The 22,198-nt window shown below is 41.2% G+C and overlaps 1 protein-coding gene across 1 annotated transcript in view; it reads right to left on the bottom strand.

The window, feature by feature from the left end:
- stxbp4 (syntaxin binding protein 4) overlaps nucleotides 1–18,310 on the bottom strand; it is a 71,033-nt gene extending 52,723 nt beyond the window's left edge. The window contains exons 1-3 of the mRNA XM_041816246.1: nucleotides 18,186–18,310; nucleotides 5,790–5,863; nucleotides 5,601–5,696 (exon numbers count right to left, since the gene is read on the bottom strand). Of these exons, the coding sequence (XP_041672180.1) occupies nucleotides 5,601–5,696; nucleotides 5,790–5,863; nucleotides 18,186–18,241 (226 nt within the window). The 5' untranslated portion in view covers nucleotides 18,242–18,310. The remainder of the gene's footprint in view (nucleotides 1–5,600; nucleotides 5,697–5,789; nucleotides 5,864–18,185) is intronic.
- Nucleotides 18,311–22,198: the final 3,888 nt, after the last annotated feature.

The raw sequence follows: 22,198 nt of genomic DNA, 5'->3' as shown, positions 1-22,198 counted from the left end.
ATCAGCTGTTTACAGCTGAATATGCTTATGATCATCCATTTCAGACCTAAATATGGAGCTAGACTTTGATTTATCTTATTTATAGTATCAGATGATGCTGAAATGAGCTTGGTACATTTTTCTGTCCTGTTTTGTTCCACAAGGTTCAACATGATCATATATCAGTTATTTTTTTATTTTATTTTAATTGTATATACATTTAATTCTTAATTTCATTTTTTATTTGTTTTGACTGTAGTTAATTTTGAGCTTTATTTTTATTAGAAAAAATATTATTTATAAACTTCTTAATTTCTTTAATTGTTTTTATATTTTCAAATGTGCTTATTATGATTTGATAATAAACTTTAATAAAAACAATTAAAAAAGATTTAAATGTTTCAAAATCATTCAATTAAGAAAATGTAATCATTAAATTCTTAACTTCTTTCATGTTTAATTTTCATTTATTTAAATTTCATTTTACTTAATTTTATTAGTTTTTTCTTTTTTCTTTTCCTTTTCCTTTTGTATTTGATTATTGTTTTATTCTTTTATTCATTCAAATATTTAAATTGATCAGTTCTTAATTTCTTTGATTTGCATTTTTGTTTAATTTTAATTTTAATTTAATTTTAATTTTTATTTATTTTAATTTGCTTTTATTTTTGTAATTTTGATATTTTTTAATTTTTCTATCACACATTTCAAATTAATGAAGTCTTAATTTATTTTATTTCAATATTTTATTATTTTTTAAAATTATTTTTATATAAAATCATATTATTTTATGCATTATTTGGTTATTTTAATTGTTTTATTTTGTTCTTTTAGTAGATTTAGATGTTTTGTTCCACAAGGTTCAACATGATGATAACCCGGTTACTTTAATTGTTGGTGGGATCAAAAGTGACAGAAACATCTTGATCTTCTGCCGTATTTTCCTGCCTAAGATAAAGAAGGAGCTGAAACACTGGCAACATTTAGAAAAGGACTGGAACTGCAGGGTGGAAGGGTTTTCTACTTCCAGTCTTTATTTAGAGTGTTTTTAAAAAATCTAATGATTTTAAAATCTGTGACCACAGAAGTCCCATAAACCCAGTACTGCTTCATTTATTTTTATTAATCAAAAAATGCAGGAAAACTCCTAAAATTGTCTAAAAATGCTCTCTTAGAGCTGCACGATTAACTGACTTTAAACTGCGACCTCCTCCAACAAAGAAACTTGACTGCAGCTGATAATGAGCATCTGTAGTTCTGTGCAGAACTTTAGGCTTGTTCAGGACAAAGACTGAGGTGTGTAATGTCCAGAAAGCCCACCTGAGGGCGCTGTTGAGTGTAAAGGAGGATTGACACTACCAGGCCATGCTCTGGATGTCCTTGCATGTAACCAGGGCCATAATAAAGCCCACACCTAGAGGGGGGTTCAGGGGTGGGTGTGGGGAGTAGGCACGGACTAGGGTACGGCTGGACAACCTCAGAATGAATGCAGCTGCAGTTCAAGTCCAAGATGTCGTCTACACTTTGATTGGATCTGAAAAGGAGTAACCCTTCCTCTCTGCAACATCCTACCAGTGTGAGAGACGATTTTCTGCCGTTGCCTCAATCAAGACAAGAAAGAAAAGCCGGGCATGGAAATTTAACTGAGAGTGGCAGCTGCACCAAAGACTGTCGAGGATCTGTAGCAGCAAATCAGCCCTCAGGGAGTTTCCACCTTACAGATGTTCATTAAGATTTTATGTTGAGGGAATTGTTCGTCTTCAGAGAGTCAGATCTTTAAACTCTGTTAAAGGGGCTGGTCTTCTTATCGCTACAAAGTTTTGAATTTAATGTTGCAGAAAATTCTTTAAAAAAAGGAATTTGTTCATAAATATCATGACAAACTGTGTGTGTTTTTTTTTGTATGTTTACATGTTCATATACCACAGGAAAAGTCTGGGAACCAGTGCTATGGCTTATAAATAATTTAATAAATGATAAATAATTTCAAATATTTAATTGAAATTAAAAAACTAAAAGGAAATCAAATTGTTTTTTTTTTAAATAAATGAAAAAAAAAGTGTAATAAAGAGAAATAACACGGCTTAAATCTAAGTGAAATGAGATTAAAAAGATGAAAATGAAACAAAAAAAAAATAAAATACATTTTATACTGAATGAATACAATTTCTAATTTTAATGAATGGAATAAAAATCTTTAAACAAAAGAATATTGTTAATACAAAACAAAATGGATTAAGAAAACAATCAGGAAAAATGAATAAAATAACAAAATACAATTTTTAAAATATTAAATATCTTCAGAAGCTTTAATGATTCAAAAAACTTTTAAAACAATAATATTGTACATTAAAAACTGTTAAAATGGATTAAGTAAACAATAAGGAAAAATGAATAAAATAACAAAATACATTTTGGAAAAAATTCAATATAGTAAGAAGTTTTAATGATTATAAAAAAACTTTAAAAATAATAATATTGTACATAAAAACAATTAAAATGGATTACGAAAACAATAAGGAAAAATAAATGAAATAAAATCAAATAATATATATATATATATATATATATATATATATATATATATATTCAGAAGTTTTTAATGAAATAAAAAAAACTGAATTCAAAACAAATGAAAATGAAGTTAAAATTCAAAAGGTAATACAAATACATAAAGTAATGATATACGATATACAAATGGAGGCTTGTACTATTTAAGTTAAAAGCTTTTAAATATAGTGTAACGCTATATCAGCATTTTCCTGCATAATAAGGTTTAGAGCTGCAAAAACTCACTCTTTCATGCATGATTCCCATCAGGAGTCAGGCTCTGTTTATCTATGCTGAAATAAAGGGGAGTGAATTATTGGTTCAAAGACACCTGAAGCAGAAATTCACCTGCTGCACTACAGTCCATATAATCATGAGTCAAACCATCCCAGCTCACAGCTGACTGTTAACCTTTGACCCCAGCTGTGTGGGCCTGATCTGTTCTTATCATCAAGTCAGCAGGAACAAGCAGAAAACCAGGACCAGATTTATCTGTCACAGAATCCTTCCTCATTTATTTACCTGCCCCAGTAACTGGTAGGATGAGCAGACTCACCTGACACTGCCAAAATACCTGCATTTAGCTGAAGGTGGGTGCAAAGTTCAACTTCCTGGTATCGTATCAGGCATGTCAATAATCTGTCAGTGTTTTCAGGAAACAAATAAAGGAGGTTCCATTTTCACTTTCTCTGTCATTAATCTGTTCAGTAAAAAAATCAGGAAAAGGTAAAACAGAATTTCAGAAAGGCTACAGAAAAGGAGCACAGTTGCCTCCAGAATTCTCTAATGGAAGAAGTTTGGACCAACCAGGAGTCTTCTAGAGCTGATCACCATCAGGGGAGAGGGCCTTAGTGAGAGAGGAGACCAAGAACCTGATGGTTCCTCTGACTGACCCCCAGAGATCCTGGAGATGGACATAGTTCTAGAAGGACAACCATCACTGCAGCCCTCCACTGATCTGGGCTTTTAGAGGAGTGACTATGGAAGACTCTCCTCAGTGTGAAACACGGGATAAAGCTCCTGAGGGACTCTCAGACAAGAAACCAGATCCTCTGGTCTGATGAAACCTCGACTGGACTGTTTGGCCTCAATTCTAAAAGAACAAAAGAGGAAACCAGAACCATCCCAGCAGTGAAGCATGGTGGTGGCAGCATCATGCTGTGGGGGTGCTCAGCAGCAGAGACTGGGAGATTGGTAAGGCATAAGGGAAAGCTGAATGGACTAAAGTAAAGATAAATCCTCAGTGAAACCTGGTCCTGAATGGCAGAAAATCCCCCAGGTGTGCAGAGCTTCCTGTTTATATTCAAAAAGACTGGAGTCTGTAATCGCTGCTAAAGGAGCTTCAACTATGAGCTGAGGAAAGGGTCTGAATGCTGATGTCAGTGTGGTTGTTCAGGTTTTATTTTTTATTTATTTGCAGAAATGTTTAAACTTCTGTTCTCACTTCATCCTGATGGATTACTGGGTTCAGATTAATGAGAACAAACAGTTTAAATGACTGAAGCTTCAGGCTGCAACATCACCAAACTGAAAAAGTGGGTCTGAATACTTCCTGAAGCCTGTCTGTCATAAATCATCATTCAGCTGAAATAGGGCTGGGAAAGTAGTGGCCCGGGGACCATATGCGGCCCTTCATCCCATTTAAAGTGGCCTGACGTCAGTGTCAAATACTAATGAATAATAAACCTGAAGAGAACAATCAAGATCTGCCATGAAAGCAAGAAAACAGAAACATTTCTAATAGGATCTTTGACTTCTGGTGGATGGTTAGTTATTTTAAAAGTTTTCTGATTTAAGTTTAAAAAATTAAAACTTTTTCAATTTTTTTCAATTTCAATTTTTTTAAATATATTATTTTTTATTTTGTTTTATTGATATGAACTTTTAATTCTTAATTTATTTTATTAATTTGTTTTGACTGTAGTTAATTTTGAGTTAAATATCTAATTAAAAAAAAAAATAAAACGTCTTGATTTCTTTGGTTGTGTTTTTGATTTTTAATTATGCATATTATGATTTAAATATAAGTTTAAATAAGATAATTTAACAAATTTAAGTTTTTTGAAATCATTCAAATTACAAACTGTACTAATTAAATTCTTAATTAGTTTTATTTTTTCTTTATTTAAACTTCTTTTTAATTTTATTCAATTTGTTTTTTAACTTCTTTTTAATTCATGTAAATGTTTGAAATTTATCAATTCTTAATTTCTTTGAAATTCATTTTGTGTAATTTTCATTTATAAATTTCATTTTACTTAATTTTATAATTTTATTGTTTTATTTTTTAAAATTATATTTTTTATTTTCTCTTTGACTTTTTCCAATTTAATTATTGTTTTATTTTTTTGATTTATGTAAATATTTAAATTGATCAATTCTTATGTTTTTTGATTTTCATTTTTGGTTAATTTTCATTTTCAAATTTAATTTTACTTAATTTTATCTATTTTTTCTTTTTTAAATTTCTATTTCTAAAAAACAAATAAATCACACATTTCAAATGAATAAATTCATGCTTTCTTTTATTTCAACATTTTATTTATTTTTATATATATTTTTTTTGTTTGTTATCTAAAATCATTATATTTTATTCATTATTTGGTTATTTTATTTTATTTTATTCTTTTAGTAGATTCATTTGGTTTCAGTGGTTTTTTAACATTTTTTTTACATGCATTGCTAAATGCACTTGTGAAAATATCCAGGTGAAATATCAAGTATCCTGTTCACTGCAGTGAAAAAGCAGTGTGAATCGGTTTACTTCTGTGTTAGTCTGATTAAATGAATTATTTCTATTGCATTTGAGTCCATAAACATAAATGTTGGTATAAAAATCATCAGGAAAGAATCAGATTCTTCCTTTTATTTAATTATTAATAATCTCAGGGGTTAAATTGAGAATATCCTCTGTGACAGTTTGGCCCTCAGGCATTGACAGTAAAAGCAGCTCTCTCTGTAACCAGAGCTGTCTAATCTAAACATATCAAGATAAGAATTTTTGGTCCTTATTTCCCAGTCCTGTCTGATTAAAGTAACATAAATGAAGGAATTATAATAAAAGTACCCACCATCCATCGCTGCCAGGCCCCCAGCTATCACCCGTTTGATGTAGATGCCGAACTCTTCCCCTGTCAGCTCCCGGTATCCTCCGATTATCTTCACACCTACACATTCACCCAGGTAAGGGAGAAAACTCCAGATCAGAATCAATCAATCAACACCCAGAAGGTCACAGAGGTCAGGATCAGGACGCTCACCCAGTCCTTTCTTGCAGTCGCTGAACTCCAGCCTCTGTACGGCTCGGTTGATGCCGTGCGGGCCCATGATCGTCCTGGCAACGAGCAAAAACACAACAGATTCAAGACCATATCAACATCCTGACTCATCCAGAGCTTCCCTCTGCCTCCCTCTCTCTCCTTCTCTCAGCGCCGTGCTCAGCTGCAGAAAATAATCAAATCATCCCGTGGATTTTGTCATTTTCTCCCCTCCCTCTCTCCCTCCCTCAGTCACATCCAAACCAATAAAATCTGTCGCCTGTTAAACGGCGTCTGAAGCACGCGGTCACATCTACACAAACAAACCATCACAGTTAAAGACACATTACAGAGAGATCATGCCGTCCTCCGCCGAGATCCGAGAGGGTTCAGTGGACTCGTCGTTGGCGGTTTACATGATCCTGCTGCCTGCCGGTCTGTTCCCGAGGCTCCGCTCACCGTCACAGCTGAGCTTCGCACGCTTACGCTTGTCAAAATGTCAACATGAGACAGCATGTGTTTCTCGCATCGTAGGGCTGGCTCCAAACTTTCTGGGTCCTTAACCTCCTCAGATTATGGCGTTCATCAGTGGCCACCCACATTTTCAACTGCTCTGGTCCCAGGGGTGAATGTCCCCGCTCAAATCCTCCATAAAAATACAAAAAAATCCTCAAATTATCACTGCTGAATCAGGCCGAGCAGCTACGTGGATACTTGATGATCAAAGATTTGATTTGGAGCAAAAGCAGGATGGAAAACTGAGGAAAGGCAAAGGTACAAAACCTTTTTCTTCTTTTAGGAGTCAGGAACTACACATCCCAGAATCCATTGCAATACAAAGGATAGTTTAATTACACAGTATGCAAATCCCACCACCATGGAGCTGTCAATCAAAACAGTAACAAAAGATGACAAGAAGAGATCAGAGCTGCTCCGCTCAGCGTAATTCAGCTGCTTCTTCTTAATGTTGACTGCTAAACAAAAGCATCCCCACAGCATGATGCTGCCGAGAAGCATCCCCACAGCATGATGCTGCCGAGAAGCATCCCCACAGCATGATGCTGCTGAGCGGCATGCCAACAACATGATGCTGCCGAGCAGCATCCCCACAGCATGATGCTGCCGAGAAGCATCCCCACAGCACGATGCTGCCGAGAAGCATCCCCACAGCATGATGCTGCCGAGAAGCATCCCCACAGCATGATGCTGCCGAGAAGCATCCCCACAGCATGATGCTGCCGAGCGGCATGCCAACAACATGATGCTGCCGAGAAGCATCCCCACAGCATGATGCTGAGAAGCATCCCCACAGCATGATGCTGAGAAGCATCCCCACAGCATGATGCTGCTGAGAAGCATCCCCGCAACATGATGCTGCCACCACCATGTTTCACAGTCGGGAGGGTGTGTTTGTGGGGATGTCAGTGTTTGGCATCTTGTCAGATGGTCGAATAGACCCATGTTGGTCTCATCAGATGAGAGCACTTTCTTCCTCTTGACCATGGAGTCTCCCACATGCCTTTAGACAAACTCTAGTCTTTCCAGATGAGAAAATTGTTTTAATAAAAACCTGCTCTTATAATTAAACAGAAACAAGAAACCTCTGGAAGGTGACAGAACACAGGCGTTAGAAAATGTTGGATGATTGCTAAGTGACGCAATCCGATCTATAGCCGCCACCACATTTGAAAACTGTCTCAGACTCACTTTAGATCAGCCGAGGAACAAAGACGTGGAGCTGAGAAGGTTTAAAACCTCCTGACAGACAGCTATATTTACAGCAGTAGTCCTCAATGTTGTTTCCTTGAAGCCCCTCCTACTTTTAAATTGTCGATAAGCCCTGCCCCCGTCAGGAAGTCCCACCATAACTGACAGAAGCCCGCTGTGTCTTCCTGAAAGACTGCTGAATAAATCAGAGTGTCTATAAAGTCAGACATCCTATATTTTAATATGAGCAAATCTAATGCTGTCAAACTCAGAGCCCCATGATATCTTTGGCGGCCCCCTTTAGGATCCAGAGACCCCAGATTAGGAAACCTTTTTTTTCAGGACATGCTGCTTCTGTCGTCGCCACAGAATAAGACGTTGCTCCTTGTTGCTTCTGACGTCTGTCTAACTTTATGCTTCACATTTGCTGCCATCGCCATGGCTGTGTTTGTTGTGCTTCCTCCTTCAGTCAGCTTGCCTCCTGATTGGCTATCGTTCTGTTCTGCAGATCGGGGAGGGCAAAATCACCCTTAACACACCACAGGAAATCTGGCAAGATAATCCTTAGAACCTTAATCTTTAGGGACATGGGGTCCAAGGGCTCACAATCATGTGATCCCGAACTCCTGATGGGGGTCAGGAAGTGGAGGACAGCCAATAGAATGAATGGGAGTAGACCTGTATGCTTACTTTGACTCAGTCCTGCAGACCACCTAGCATCTAGCATCATAAATGCAGGCTTTTGTCTGAATATTTCACTACTTTTGGGACACAAAAGTTCCTAAAGAAGTAAGATGTTTTTAATTTTGCTCTTTGAATGCTTGGTATTGTCTGAAATGGCTCAAACCGTGGACTTTTTGGTAGAGTTTCTCTATGCAGAAATCAGAGTCTGTGTCTCTCTCCTGGGCCTCGTTATGACGAGATAATCCTAAATCTTCACCAGCACGTCTCAAGGAGCAGAGAGGTAAAATGACATGTTCACTTTCACTCCTGATCCAGAGCAGACGGCGGTCAGGAAGCAGACAGGCGAGGAGGTAAACTCATCCGGTGAGAGATGAAGTGAACAGGCACAGGTCCAAAACCCCAGCAGGGATCAGGCAGCGATGGAGGCTAAGCACATTAGACAACCTGGCACAGGATGAATGGAGTAGACCGTTTCGGGGTAAATGGATTGAGCCTCTTTAGCTTCATTCCAGCGTTCGGACCACTCCAACGACATGTTTTCATGTCTCTGTTCTGCACTCACCTTTAGGAGGACGTTATCATGCAGAGGTTTACTTTAACATGCAGAGAGACGCCACCGATCAAACGGCTTAAGAGAGCGCTGCAGAGACGGCCTGTTGGCATCAACACACCTCTGATTTAGTACACCCACTGAGAGTCTCCAAAAAAAGACCAAAAAAAGAGTCAGCGTCAATTAAGTCACAACTCAACAAACAACAATGACGTCAAATCCACCCTAAATGAGGTGCACCGACACGTCTAAGCAGGAAGAAGTGAAGCTGAGACAAGTCAAACACAAGTTTACATCTGACATCCTCAATGTGATCACACAAAGAGACAGAGGAGGAACAGGATGCTACAACACACTGTTTCCCCCGTCTACTAAAGATGTAACGGCGGCGTTAACCTTACCATATCACAGAAGTCTCAACGCTGAAGATACCTGACAGTTAAAGTAAGGTTCTTCAGGACAAGTGCTGTTTTCTAGTGGGCTGGGCCCTGATAAAGGACAGAATGGACCCTGATAAACCCAGACAACAGACCCTGATAAACCAGAGAATGGACCCTGATAAACCAGAGAATGGACCCTGATAAACCAGAGAATGGACCCTGATAAACCCAGACAACAAACCCTGATAAACCAGAGAATGGACCCTGATAAACCCAGAGAATGGACCCTGATAAACCAGAGAATGGACCCTGATAAACCAGAGAATGGACCCTGATAAACCCAGACAACAAACCCTGATAAACCAGAGAATGGACCCTGATAAACCAGAGAATGGACCCTGATAAACCAGAGAATGGACCCTGATAAACCCAGACAACAAACCCTGATAAACCAGAGAATGGACCCTGATAAACCCAGAGAATGGACCCTGATAAACCCAGAGAATGGACCCTGATAAACCAGAGAATGGACCCTGATAAACCCAGAGAATGGACCCTGATAAACCCAGAGAATGGACCCTGATAAACCCAGAGAATGGACCCTGATAAACCCAGAGAATGGACCCTGATAAACCCAGAGACTGGACCCTGATAAACCCAGAGAATAGACCCTGATAAACCCAGAGACTGGACCCTGATAAACCCAGAGACTGGACCCTGATAAACCCAGAGAATAGACCCTGATAAACCCAGAGACTGGACCCTGATAAACCCAGAGAATGGCCCCTGATAAACCCAGAGAATGGACCCTGATAAACCCAGAGAATGGACCCTGATAAACCCAGAGAATGGACCCTGATAAACCCAGAGAATGGCCCCTGATAAAACCAGAGAATGGACCCTGATAAACCCAGAGAATGGACCCTGATAAACCCAGAGAATGGACCCTGATAAACCCAGAGAATGGACCCTGATAAACCAGAGAATGGACCCTGATAAACCCAGAGAATGGACCCTGATAAACCCAGAGAATGGACCCTGATAAACCCAGAGAATGGACCCTGATAAACCAGAGAATGGACCCTGATTAACCCAGAGAATGGACCCTGATAAACCCAGAGAATGGACCCTGATAAACCCAGAGAATGGACCCTGATAAACCCAGAGAATAGACCCTGATAAACCCAGAGAATGGACCCTGATAAACCCAGAGAATGGACCCTGATAAACCCAGAGACTGGACCCTGATAAACCCATAGAATGGACCCTGATAAACCCAGAGACTGGACCCTGATAAACCCAGAGAATAGACCCTGATAAACCAAGAGACTGGACCCTGATAAACCCAGAGAATGGACCCTGATAAACCCAGAGACTGGACCCTGATAAACCCAGAGAATGGACCCTGATAAACCCAGAGAATGGACCCTGATAAACCAAGAGAATGGACCCTGATAAACCCAGAGAATGGCCCCTGATAAACCCAGAGAATGGACCCTGATAAACCCAGAGAATGGACCCTGATAAACCCAGAGAATGGCCCCTGATAAACCCAGAGAATGGACCCTGATAAACCCAGAGACTGGACCCTGATAAACCCAGAGACTGGACCCTGATAAACCCAGAGAATGGACCCTGATAAACCCAGAGAATGGACCCTGATAAACCCAGAGAATGGACCCTTTAACCTATTTCTGCCACTTTTTTATCCAGTTTTTACCACTTTTAAAAAACTTTCAGCCAATTTTATCCACTCCATTTTACATTACTGTTTTTTTGTGCATTTTTGCCTTTTCGAAACATTTTAAAACTATTTTGCACCTTTGGGCCAACTTTAATGCTTTTCAGCCTTTTCTTGACAGTTTTTTTAACCAGTTTTTGTAACTCTATTCTCCTAACCCTTTCCCCCTTTTTCTCTTCACAGTATTTAATGATTTTACATTGAAGTTGTCTCAGTTCCTCCTATGTTGTTCTCTGTTACCCTGACATTTGTGAACACCATGGCGTAGTTATGACATCTAACATTACTTTCCTGACAGTTTAGTTAAATGCGCCCGTCCACATTGTGAACCAATAGAAAGGAAATTCTGTTTAAAGAAAAAAAGTCTTATTTTAAAACCTATATTGTATTAAAACATTAATAAATATTTGTTTAATGTTTTTGCTGTTGCTTTGATAAGCGTGGTTATTATTCAGATTTAAACTCAAATTTGGTTTTTACAGAATAACTTTACAGTGGACCAGGATTTTACAAGCATCCAGGGGCCTCAGATTTGGCTGGGCCCCTGCCTTGACTATAGTTACTATCAACCCTTGTTTTCCCATCATCCTTTGAGAAAGGTGGTCCATGGATCCGGCTTTGTCTCCTAGGGGGATGGATTACCTTTATGATCAACCACAACTGTTGATGCAGAGTAACGACTGACTGAGGTGGATGAGGAGAAAGGAGAGGATAGGGGAGAGAAACAGCGCTGGTTCTAATACCTGCTTTCATTTGCTGTTAAATTGCACCACTCTTAGTGTCCGTGGCAGTCAGCGCTGGCCTTTGAAGATCTGTTTGTAATGAGGCTGATTTGCATGTGAGTGGAGCAATCTTGTGCTACTCCTCCTCCTCCTCATTTACACACATGTAAATGGAACAGGGTGATGTTTGCCCAGCTGAGGCGTTTGCATGCATTCTGCGCAGTTAGCATGGATTCACCTTTTGCACATGCTCTGTGGATAAGACATTTTCTTTATCAGCTATCAGCTGCACTATTCTTCTTATTCTTCTCCCGTGATTGCTTCTACCATGGGTAAGTACATTTTGATGATATGATTTAAAATCACGAGTCTATGCATTGGGTTGTATTTTGAAATTTGCAGGATCCTTGTGTAGCTTTGTACCTGTTTTGGTCCATTTTTGCTGCAAACTCCCCGGAAATAGACCCAGTGCTTCTGGCTTGAAGATGGACCAGAGCACTTGCAGTGAAGTCACAGAGTCTCCTGTGCAGTGAAACTCATGCTGCTGTATGTGACTGTTCTGAAAACCTCTCATACGTCGCGTTAGATGAAACGAGAGCTTTAGCACATGCAAAAAACCTGAGCTCACATGTCACATCACATCTTTAAACCCCCTGATGCAGCCTTTATCTGCAGTCACAAACATTTATTCAACAGTTTGAGAGAGCTGAAGTATTTAATGTGAAAATGAATGGATAATAAAAGAGGAAACCTGCAGAAAAGAGCCTTCGGAGAAGTTAAAAGTTCATCCTCTCCTCGTTAGTCTGACAGCTTTATTTTACTCACTGGATGAGCCCGGCTCCTTCACTCCTCTGTGGGTGAAATCCAGTAAAGGTGGAGCTGCGTTCAGGATGGTTCTGTGATTTAGACCCTCTGATGTCATTGTGGTTTCCTTCTTCTTTTGTTTCCAGGTGAAGCGAGCAGTGAGGCGCCGCTGCTGTCAGGACAGGGCTACATATACTGTAGCGTGTTATGTAAGGGATAACGTACAGGGAAGTGGATGAATCAAGATTTCGGGGTGAAGCACGGGTCACTCTGATCTCTCTGTAGAAGCTTATTTTAAATATTATTACTCAACTTAACACAGCCAAACAGGAGGCGTATTATCTATCAGCAGAGGCTGCTGATTAAAATGCAAAGTCAGCGTTCAAAGAGCCCAGGATGCTAAAATTAGAAGCTTGTTTTGATTGAACGCAGCATGTTTCTGTTCAAAGTTTGGACGCTTTAACACCTATAGAGCTTTGAAACTGACTTTATATCCGCGCTGACTCACTGCTGGCACTTCTTCTCTGTTTTATGTGGGATTAACGTCCAAATCCAGTCAACAAAGTGTCCCTAAACTCATCCCTAGAAACTTTTCACTCCTCTAGGAATTCAGGGGGCAGCTGCAGGGCTGTCATGATGCCAGATTATCAAATCTGACAGAAGTTCTGGTTGAAATTAAATAACAAAGATACTTTTATCATGCTACAGGAACATCCAAGGCCGCTCAGGCTGGATTAAGGAGGGGGCTGTCCAAACGGGGGGGCCCATGAGGACCAGGAAAGTCATGGTCCAATGTAAACTTAAGCTGCTATAACTATATTTTACATTACCCTGAATAATCACCACTCCTGTTAAAGAAACAGAAAATTCAAAATGTAAACCTCTTCTAATGAAACAGAATTACATTTTAGGGGTAATGTAAAAAAAATGTGGATGGGCCGTTGAAATAAACTGTTAGCAAAGTGAGGTTAGACTTTATAGCTGAGCCGTGATGTTCACAAACTTCAGGATACCAGAGAATAAAGTAGAAGGAACTGAAACACCTGTAAGGACAGAGATCATTAAATCATTGCAGGAAAACAGAAAAAAACTGAAAAAAGTGGTAAATTGGCAGAAACAAGTGGTGAAAAGTGGTTAAAAAGTGGTAAAAACCAGCCAAAAGTGGCAGGAAATTGACTACAGGTGGAAAAATGGGCAGTAAAACTATGAAAGGCAGTCAAAAAGTGGCAAGAATAAGTTGCAAGTGGAAAATGGTTGAAAGCACAAGACTAGCTTCAAGTAGAGAGAAACTGATTACAAGTGGAATAATGAGCAGCAAAAATGGTGAAAAGCAGTTGAAAATTGGCAAATATAGACAAAAAAGCAGCAAAAAAAAAAAAAGACTAGAGCAGCAAATTTTGGTTAAGAGAGGGACAGTGGCAAAATATGATGTTAAAATGTAAAAAAAAGGGCAAAAACTTCAGAAGTGGCAAAAATGGGTGGTAAAAATGGTAAAAAGCCGTTTAAAGTGGCAAAAATGGGTTAAAAGTACCAAAAATTGACAGACATAAGTGGTAAAAAGTGGCCAGAGTGGCAGAAATGTATTTAAAGTATTATAAAAATTGCTTCAAGTGGTGGGAAAATGGTAACAAGTAGAAAAATGGGGCATAAAAATAGTGAAAAGCAGTTAAAAAGTGGCAAAAATATGTTGCAAGTGGAAAATGGGTTAAAAGTTACAAAAGTGTCTTCAAGTACTGAGAAGTGGGTTACAAGTGGAATAATGAGCAGCAAAAATGGTGAAAAGCAGTTGGAAAGTGGCCAAAAAAAGACCAAAAAGCAGTAAAAAAGGGATAAAGCAGCAAATATCGGTTAAGAGAGGGACAGTGGCAAAATTGGATGTAAAAATGTACAAAAAAAAATGTACAAAAAAGGGCACAAACTCCAGAAGTGGCAAAAATGGGTGGTAAAAATGGTAAAAAGCTGTTTAAAGTGGCAACAATGGGTTAAAAGTACCAAAAACTGACAGACATAAGGGATGGAAAGTGGCCAGAGTGGCAAAAACATATTAAAAGCAGCAAAAAAGTGATGAGAAATTGGTTAAAATAGGAAAAATGGAGCAAAACAAAAAAATAGTGAAAAGCTGTTAAAAAGTGGCAAAAATTGATCAAATGTGGCTTAAGAGTGGCAAAATAAATTTAAAAAAATCAAGTCAAAGTCAAGTCAAAAGGAACAAAAGAGAATAAAGCAGCAAATATTGGTTAAGAGAGGGAAAAAGTTATAAATATGTGCAGAAAAAATGGTGAAAATTGGTAAAAATATTGCTGAAATGGGCTTAAAGTTGCAAAAATTAGTTTAAGATGGCTAATATTGGCAAGGAGTGGCAAAAATAAGTGGTAAAAGTGGAGAAAAGCAGTTCAAATGTGACAACAACATGGTTTGAAGCGGCAAAAAAGTCTAAAAGCAGTGAAACAGGATGGTAAAAAATGGTGAAAAGTAGTTAAAAAGTTGCATAATTAGCTAAGAATGGCAAAAATGGGTTAAATGTGAAAATAGGCAGCCCTTGAGAAATTTTAACCCACACTGTGCTGAACAGTTCTGGGGTCTTCAGGGCCCTTCTGGATGAGTCATTGATGCGCACTCGGAGAGATTTTGGAAAGCTGGCCAATCGAGGAAAGGTCCACCACTGTGTCAAGTTTTCTCCATTTGTGGATAATGGCGCTCACTGTGGTTTACTGGAGTCCCAGAGCCATAAGCTTTACACAGTGAAGTGGGCTAAAAGATCTCTAAAAACAGCGCATCATGGCAAGAAATCACTGACGTCTGGAAGAGGTGAGAGCCATTATCCACAAATGCAGGAAACTGTGAACAGTGTCGAACCTTCCCAGGAGGGGCCAGCCTACCAATATGAATCCAAGAGCGCACAGAAAACTCATCCAGGAGGTCCCAGAAGAACCCAGAACCACATCTAAAAGACCTGCAGGCCTCACTGACTCAGATAAGGTCAAAGTTCATGATTCAACAATCAGAAAGACACTGGGCAACAATGGCATCATGGGAGAGGTCCAAGGGCAAAACCACTCCTGACCAACAAGAACACAAAGGCTCGTCTCACATCCTGATGATCCCCAAGACTTCTGGGAAAATATTCTGAGGACTGAGCAGACAGACGTTTTGAAGCTGTGCATCCAGTTCCATCTGGAGACAAACTAACACAGCGTTTCATCAGAAGAACATCAGACCGACAGTCAGACATGGTGGTGGTAGTCCAGAATGAAACGCCTCTGTTAACAGATGATAGCTGCTATTATCTACCTCTCAGCCTTCCCTCCTGCTTCATTCCTCCAGCAGGGACTCACTCTAAACCCCATAACTCTGACCTCCACTGCATGTTCAGACGGTGACAACAGCAGCAGAATAACAGTTGGTTTCCCAGCAGCTCTGGGCTTCACAAACACACGACGACATGCTGCAGAGCCAACAGCAGGGACATGAGGAAGCAATTAAACTGATCACTTAATGCCTGATAATCTGCATTACCTGCCGCAAGCGATTATCATCACTCACAGGCCGAGTGCCAGGAGGAACACGCTGTAACAGAACGCTGTGAATGCTCGCACAGACGAGCTGCTTCCTTTGAAATTTACACTACAGAGGGAGGAGAAGACGGGGGGCGCTCTCTCTGCAGGATTAGACGCTCTCTGTCAAATGTTGGGCTCATGTTTTAGATCAAAGAGACAAAATGTTCTGTCATGACTCTGCGGTTTCTAACCAATCACAGCTCAGAGTCCTGGACCACCTGTGTGGCGTCTTAGCGAACAGGAGGAGGTGGCTGACCTCCTGAGATAAGAATGAAAACAAACGTCTGAAGTGATGTATGTCTTTTTAGTGATTCAGCCAAGAGTGAAGGCATCACTTCCTTTCACCTCTTTATGACCATATTTGGTATGATAAAAAAATCATGTTTATATTGGTATATTGACTAAGATGGCAACAAGAAGAGCTTTAATTGTTATGTAAGTTGCCATATGTGTTAATAAATTATAACCTTAATTCCAAAAAAGTTGGGACACTGTGCAAAATGTCAATAAAAACAGTAGTTAGTTTTAAACTGAGACATTTTACCATTTCATGAAAAATACTAGATCAAAATTGCAATTTCAGCTGAAATTGTGTGGGGAAGCTGAGAGCTGAATTGCAGAAGAACTGCTGAAAAAAGCCAAAAGCACAGAAATAGCTGAAAATAGCATAAAAATAGTATAAAATAACAGAAAATAGCATAAAATGGCAGAAGGTAGCTGAAAATGGCAATCAGTAGCCCAAAAAATGATTAAAAAATAGCCAAAAGTAGCCTAAAAATAGAATGAAAATAGCACAAAAATAGCTGAAAATAGCATACAAATAGAATAAAATAGTAGAAAATGGCATAAAAGTAGCTGAAAATGCCATTCAATAGCTAAAAAAGGATAGCAGTAGCTGAAAGTAAACTAAAATAGCTAAAAATAATGTAAAAAATAGCATAAAATGACATAAAATAGCATAAAATGGCAGAAAAGTAGCTGAAAGTGGCAATCAGTAGCTCAAAAAATGATAAAAATTGCCAAAAGTAGCCTAAAAATAGCTGAAAATAGCACAAAAATAGTTGAAAATAGCATACAAATAGAATAAAGAAGCAGAAAATGGCATAAAAGTAGCTGAAAATATTATCAAATAGCTAAAAAAGGGTAATAATAATAGCTGAAAGTAGCCTAAAAAAAGTTTTAAAAGTTTAATAATAGCTGATTTTGTCCTAAAAGTAGCTGAAAATTGCATTCAATGGCTGAAAAAGCACAGAAATAGCTGGAAATAGCATGAAAATAGCTATATATATATATAAGAATAAAAAAAAAATGGCCGACGTGAATATCAATAGTGTGGATGCTTACTCAGCATCCCCACTAATTAGCTGATTTTGAATTTGATGGAAGCCACACATTTCAAAAAAGTAGGGACGGGGCAACAAAAGGCTGGAAAAGTAAGTGGTACTTATGAAAAATCAGCTAGCAAGGAAATTTGTATCTAATTAGGTTAATTGGTCAGTCACATGACTGGGTATAAAAAGAGCATTTTAGAGAGGCAGAGTCTCTCAGATATACAGAGCATCCGGAAAGTTTTCACAGCGCTTCACTTTTTCCACATTTTGTTATGTTACAGCCTCATTCCAAAATGGAATAAATTCATTTTTTCCTCAGAATTCTACACACAACAACCCATTATGACAATGTGAAAAATGTTATTTTGAAAGTTTTGCAAATTTATGAAAAATAAAAAACCAAGACATTACATGTCATGCATTTCAGGAATTGTGTTGATTCCTTAATTTTTCTTGCCTGTGTTCTCGGTTATAAAAAATCCTCTCTAAAGTTCCTAAATAGTTCAAACTCTGCAGACTTGTGATGGAGCGGAGATGAAAAAATGTAAACAAAACCCAACTCAGCTGTCAGACGGAGCAAAAGCACCCAAAAGAAGGCACATCTAATCACCCATGCATTCAAACTGCATCAAATGCATCGCTGTGTTGTTAAGAAAATGTTGTCCTGTTCCTTTAAAGCAGCTCTAACATGCATGACCCAGAAGTGCGCACATGCATGTGGACTTAAACTGAGGGGCAGCTGCCAGCAAACAGTCTGTAAACCAATTTTCCCTCTGAAGTCTGTGACCCACATCAACTAGTGCAGCAAGAACGACGGCTCAGAGACAAAGCATGGAAAACACCTTTAGTAGACGAGGTTTTCTTTCAGAAAAGGAGGGAAGGAAGTGAGGAAAGGAGGGAGGAGCAAGGAGGAATTAGCTTACCAGTAGAGGAGAGACAGCCCATCGAATCGCTCGGCGTCCTGAGTGAGGAATGGCATCTCACGACGGAGCAAGACAACAAACCCAAGCTATCACACACTCACACAGACATCCACACACACGACGGCGAAGTGTTAGACCGCCATGAGACAGCAGCGGGGGTTTCTGAGGAGGATGAGAAGAGACAGAGGCGGCGGCGGTTCAAACCAGGTCGGTGTGTGTGACCGGAGCGGAGAGAAGAGGGATGGAAATCCGCCTAGACAGGGAGAGACACACGCTTACCTTTACTCACTAATCCATGCTGATACCCGTCCGTCACACTCACAGCATAATCACACACGCACAGCAGGAGCGCTAGCGCACAAACCCGGCAGGAGATGAAAGTTTCCAGCAGAAAGGCAGCGTTTCCTCAGACTCGTCCTTTCTCCAGCTGAGGGATTAGAGGTAAAAACAGTGAAAGGAAGCTTAAACGTCTGCTGCCATGCCTCTTTAGAGGCGCTTTTTTCAGAGATAAAGCACCTGAAAACGCCGCTCTGGAGGAGGAAGCAGATGCCTCAACTCAATTGATATTCAAATTTTGTTTTCTGAGTTTAAAGAGAAGAGGAGAAGGAACTAGAAGCTGCTTCAGGCATCACTGAGGATCGTATCAGAGACGATCGGAGCGTATTCTACCAGAGCGATAGCAGCTTAGTGTGCTGAGGTGTCACCTCTTAGCTCTGTCCCTGCCGGTGATCACAGGTCAACAAGGTACACCTGCAGGTCAACAGGGCACACCTGTAGGCCCAGGGTCAATTGGGCACACCTGTAGGCCCCGGGGTCAACAGGGCACACCTGTAGGTCAACAGGGCACACCTGTAGGCCCAGGGTCAATGGGACACACCTGCAGGCCTGGGGTCAACGGGGCATACCTGTAGGCCCGGGGTCAACAGGGCACACCTGCAGGCCCAGGGTCAACAGGGCACACCTGCAGGCCCAGGGTCAACAGGGCACACCTGCAGGCCCAGGGTCAACGGGGCACACCTGCAGGCCGGGGTCAACAGAGCACACCTGCAGGCCCGGGGTCAACGGGGCACACCTGTAGGCCCGGGGTCAACAGGGCACACCTGCAGGCCCAGTGTCAATGGGGCACACCTGCAGGTCAACAGGGCACACCTGTAGGCCCGGGGTCAACGGGGCACACCTGCAGGCCCGGGGTCAACAGGGCACACCTGTAGGCCCGGGGTCAACAGGGCACACCTGTAGACCAACAGGGCACACCTGTAGGCCCGGGGTCAACAGGGCACACCTGTAGACCAACAGGGCACACCTGTAGGCCCGGGGTCAACAGGGCACACCTACAGGCCAACAGGGCACACCTGCAGGCCCGGGGTCAACAGGGCACACCTGCAGGCACGGGGTCAACAGGGCACACCTGTAGGCCCGGGGTCAACAGGGCACACCTGCAGGTCAACAGGGCACACCTGTAGGCCCAGGGTCAATTGGGCACACCTGTAGGCCCCGGGGTCAACAGGGCACACCTGTAGGTCAACAGGGCACACCTGTAGGCCCAGGGTCAACAGGGCACACCTGCAGGCACGGGGTCAACAGGGCACACCTGTAGGCCCGGGGTCAACAGGGCACACCTGCAGGCACGGGGTCAACAGGGCACACCTGTAGGCCCGGGGTCAACAGGGCACACCTGCAGGTCAACATGGCACACCTGTAGGCCCAGGGTCAGTGGGGCACACCTGCAGGTCAACAGGGCACACCTGTAGGCCCGGGGTCAACAGGGCACACCTGCAGGCCCAGGGTCAACAGGGTACACCTGTAGGCTAACAGGGCACACCTGTAGGCCCGGGGTCAACAGGGCACACCTGCAGGTCAACAGGGCACATCTTTAGGCCCGGGGTCAAGAGGGCACACCTGTAGGCCAACAGGGCACAACTGTAGGCCCAGGGTCAACAGGGCACACCTGCAGGCCCAGGGTCAATGGGGCACACCTGCAGGCCCAGGGTCAACAGGGCACACCTGTAGGCCCAGGGTCAACAGGGCACACCTGCAGGTCAACAGGGCACACCTGTAGGCCCAGGGTCAACAGGGCACACCTGTAGGCCCAGGGTCAACGAGGCACACCTGCAGGTCAACAGGGCACACCTGTAGGCCCGGGGTCAACAGGGCACACCTATAGGCCAACAGGGCACACCTGTAGGCCCAGGGTCAACAGGGCACACCTGCAGGCCCAGGGTCAAAAGGGCACGCCTGCAGGCCCGGGGTCAATGGAGCACACCTGTAGGCCTGGGGTCAACAGGGCACACCTGTAGGCCCGGGGTGGCTTGGTTATGTAATGCCTAGGTCAGACAATATGATCTTTTTACTACTGTCAGATCAGACCTTACTTTCCCTGCAAGCCTCTCAGCTGCAGATGAAAATATTCTCCTCCATGAGGTCAGTAGGTTCCCATAGCAACATACTGGTAGTCTGCAGGTGAGCACATACACTATATGGACAAAAGGATTTGGACAGCTCCTCATTGCTTCAACAGTTGGTTCCCTTTTGCGGCTATTGCAGCCTTCTTGTAAGGCTCTCCACAGGATCTGGGAGCCTTTCTGTTGGAATTTGTGACCATTCATTCTGTAGAGCAGTGTTACTCAACCAAAGAGGCAAACTGTTGAAAAATACATCTGCAACAGCCACAATCTAAGTGGGGAAAAGTGGCAGTTAAAATTAGTTAAAGGTGGCAAAAATGGTCAAAAAGCAGCAAACACTGAAGGGAAGTGGCAAAAATGGGTGGGTAGTGACCAAATAATGAGTTAAGAGTGGCAAAAAAAATGAGTGAAAGGTGACTAAAATGGGCAAAACTCAGAAAAACAGGTGTGGTAAATGAGCAATAAGTGGCGTTTAATTGCAAATGGCAGCCTAAATGGGTGAGAAGTGTCAAAAGGGGGCAAAAAAGTGGCAAAATGAGAAATTAGTGGCATTTAATTGCAACTGCAGCTTAAATGGGAGAAAAGTGTCAAAAAAGGAGAAAAAAAGGAGCAACAACTTAAAAAAAAAGCAGGATAAAAATATAGAAAATTTGCTAAAACCAGTAAAAAAGGGAATTAAAGTTGCAAAAAATTGCAAATAAGGCCAATGGAAATATGCAGACAAAAAATAGAGTTTGACAATTAAAGCCTGAAACAAACTGATCACTATGACTTGCAATGGATAATTTCTGAGGTAAAATTTTCCTTTTTACGGTTTTCAGGGGGGAAATGTTTCAAATTAAGACAAATGAGCCACAAATCATCACAAATGAGCCACATGTGGGTCTAGAGCCACACGTTGAGCATCACTGCTGTAGAGTATCAGGCACTGATGTTGGACCGGAAGACCTGGCTCACAGCCTCCAATCTCCAAGGCGGTTTTATAGGAATGGATGCATGTTAAATTCATTTGAGAAAATCCACATCATTCCTATGTGTGATCATGAGCAGATGTCTGCAGTTTAAACAGTGTGCAGGAGTTTTCCTGCAGCATATAAGACTGATTCATTCCTCTCCTACACTCTCAGTATTTTCTGACACTATCAGCCGGAATAACACGTCAAATAGATCAACAGTTTTAAAACACATGGCATTAAAAAGTACCAGAGGTTCAAAAACACCAATCCAGACTATGATCAGTTAAAAAGGATCCGGAAACTCCCAGCATTAAATAAAACACACAGTCGTGATTTTCCATTTGTTTTTAGCTTTGTTTTTTTTACAGATTTGCATGAAGATCAACCCCTGGAAATGACGATGTGCTGATGTTGGACAGGAAAGCAACAGAGGCAATCCACTGATTTCAAAACTTCCTCACACACGGGGATGTTTGCACCCAGAAGGGAAGCCCGTTGTGAAACATCAAGAACAGTTTGACCTAAAAAAGGTTAACACAGGAGACGTGAGCTGCTGAGACTCAGAGGAAACTTTGGCTTCACTTCGCTCTGACACCATAGCGGTCAGTGGAACATAAACCTTCATGTTCATGCCTCTCTGCAGCAGCTGAGGACA

Source organism: Cheilinus undulatus, linkage group 20 (assembly GCF_018320785.1).
Source record: "Cheilinus undulatus linkage group 20, ASM1832078v1, whole genome shotgun sequence".
NCBI classification, from domain to species: Eukaryota; Metazoa; Chordata; class Actinopteri; order Labriformes; family Labridae; genus Cheilinus; species Cheilinus undulatus.
This window is presented reverse-complemented; position numbering and strand designations above follow the sequence as displayed.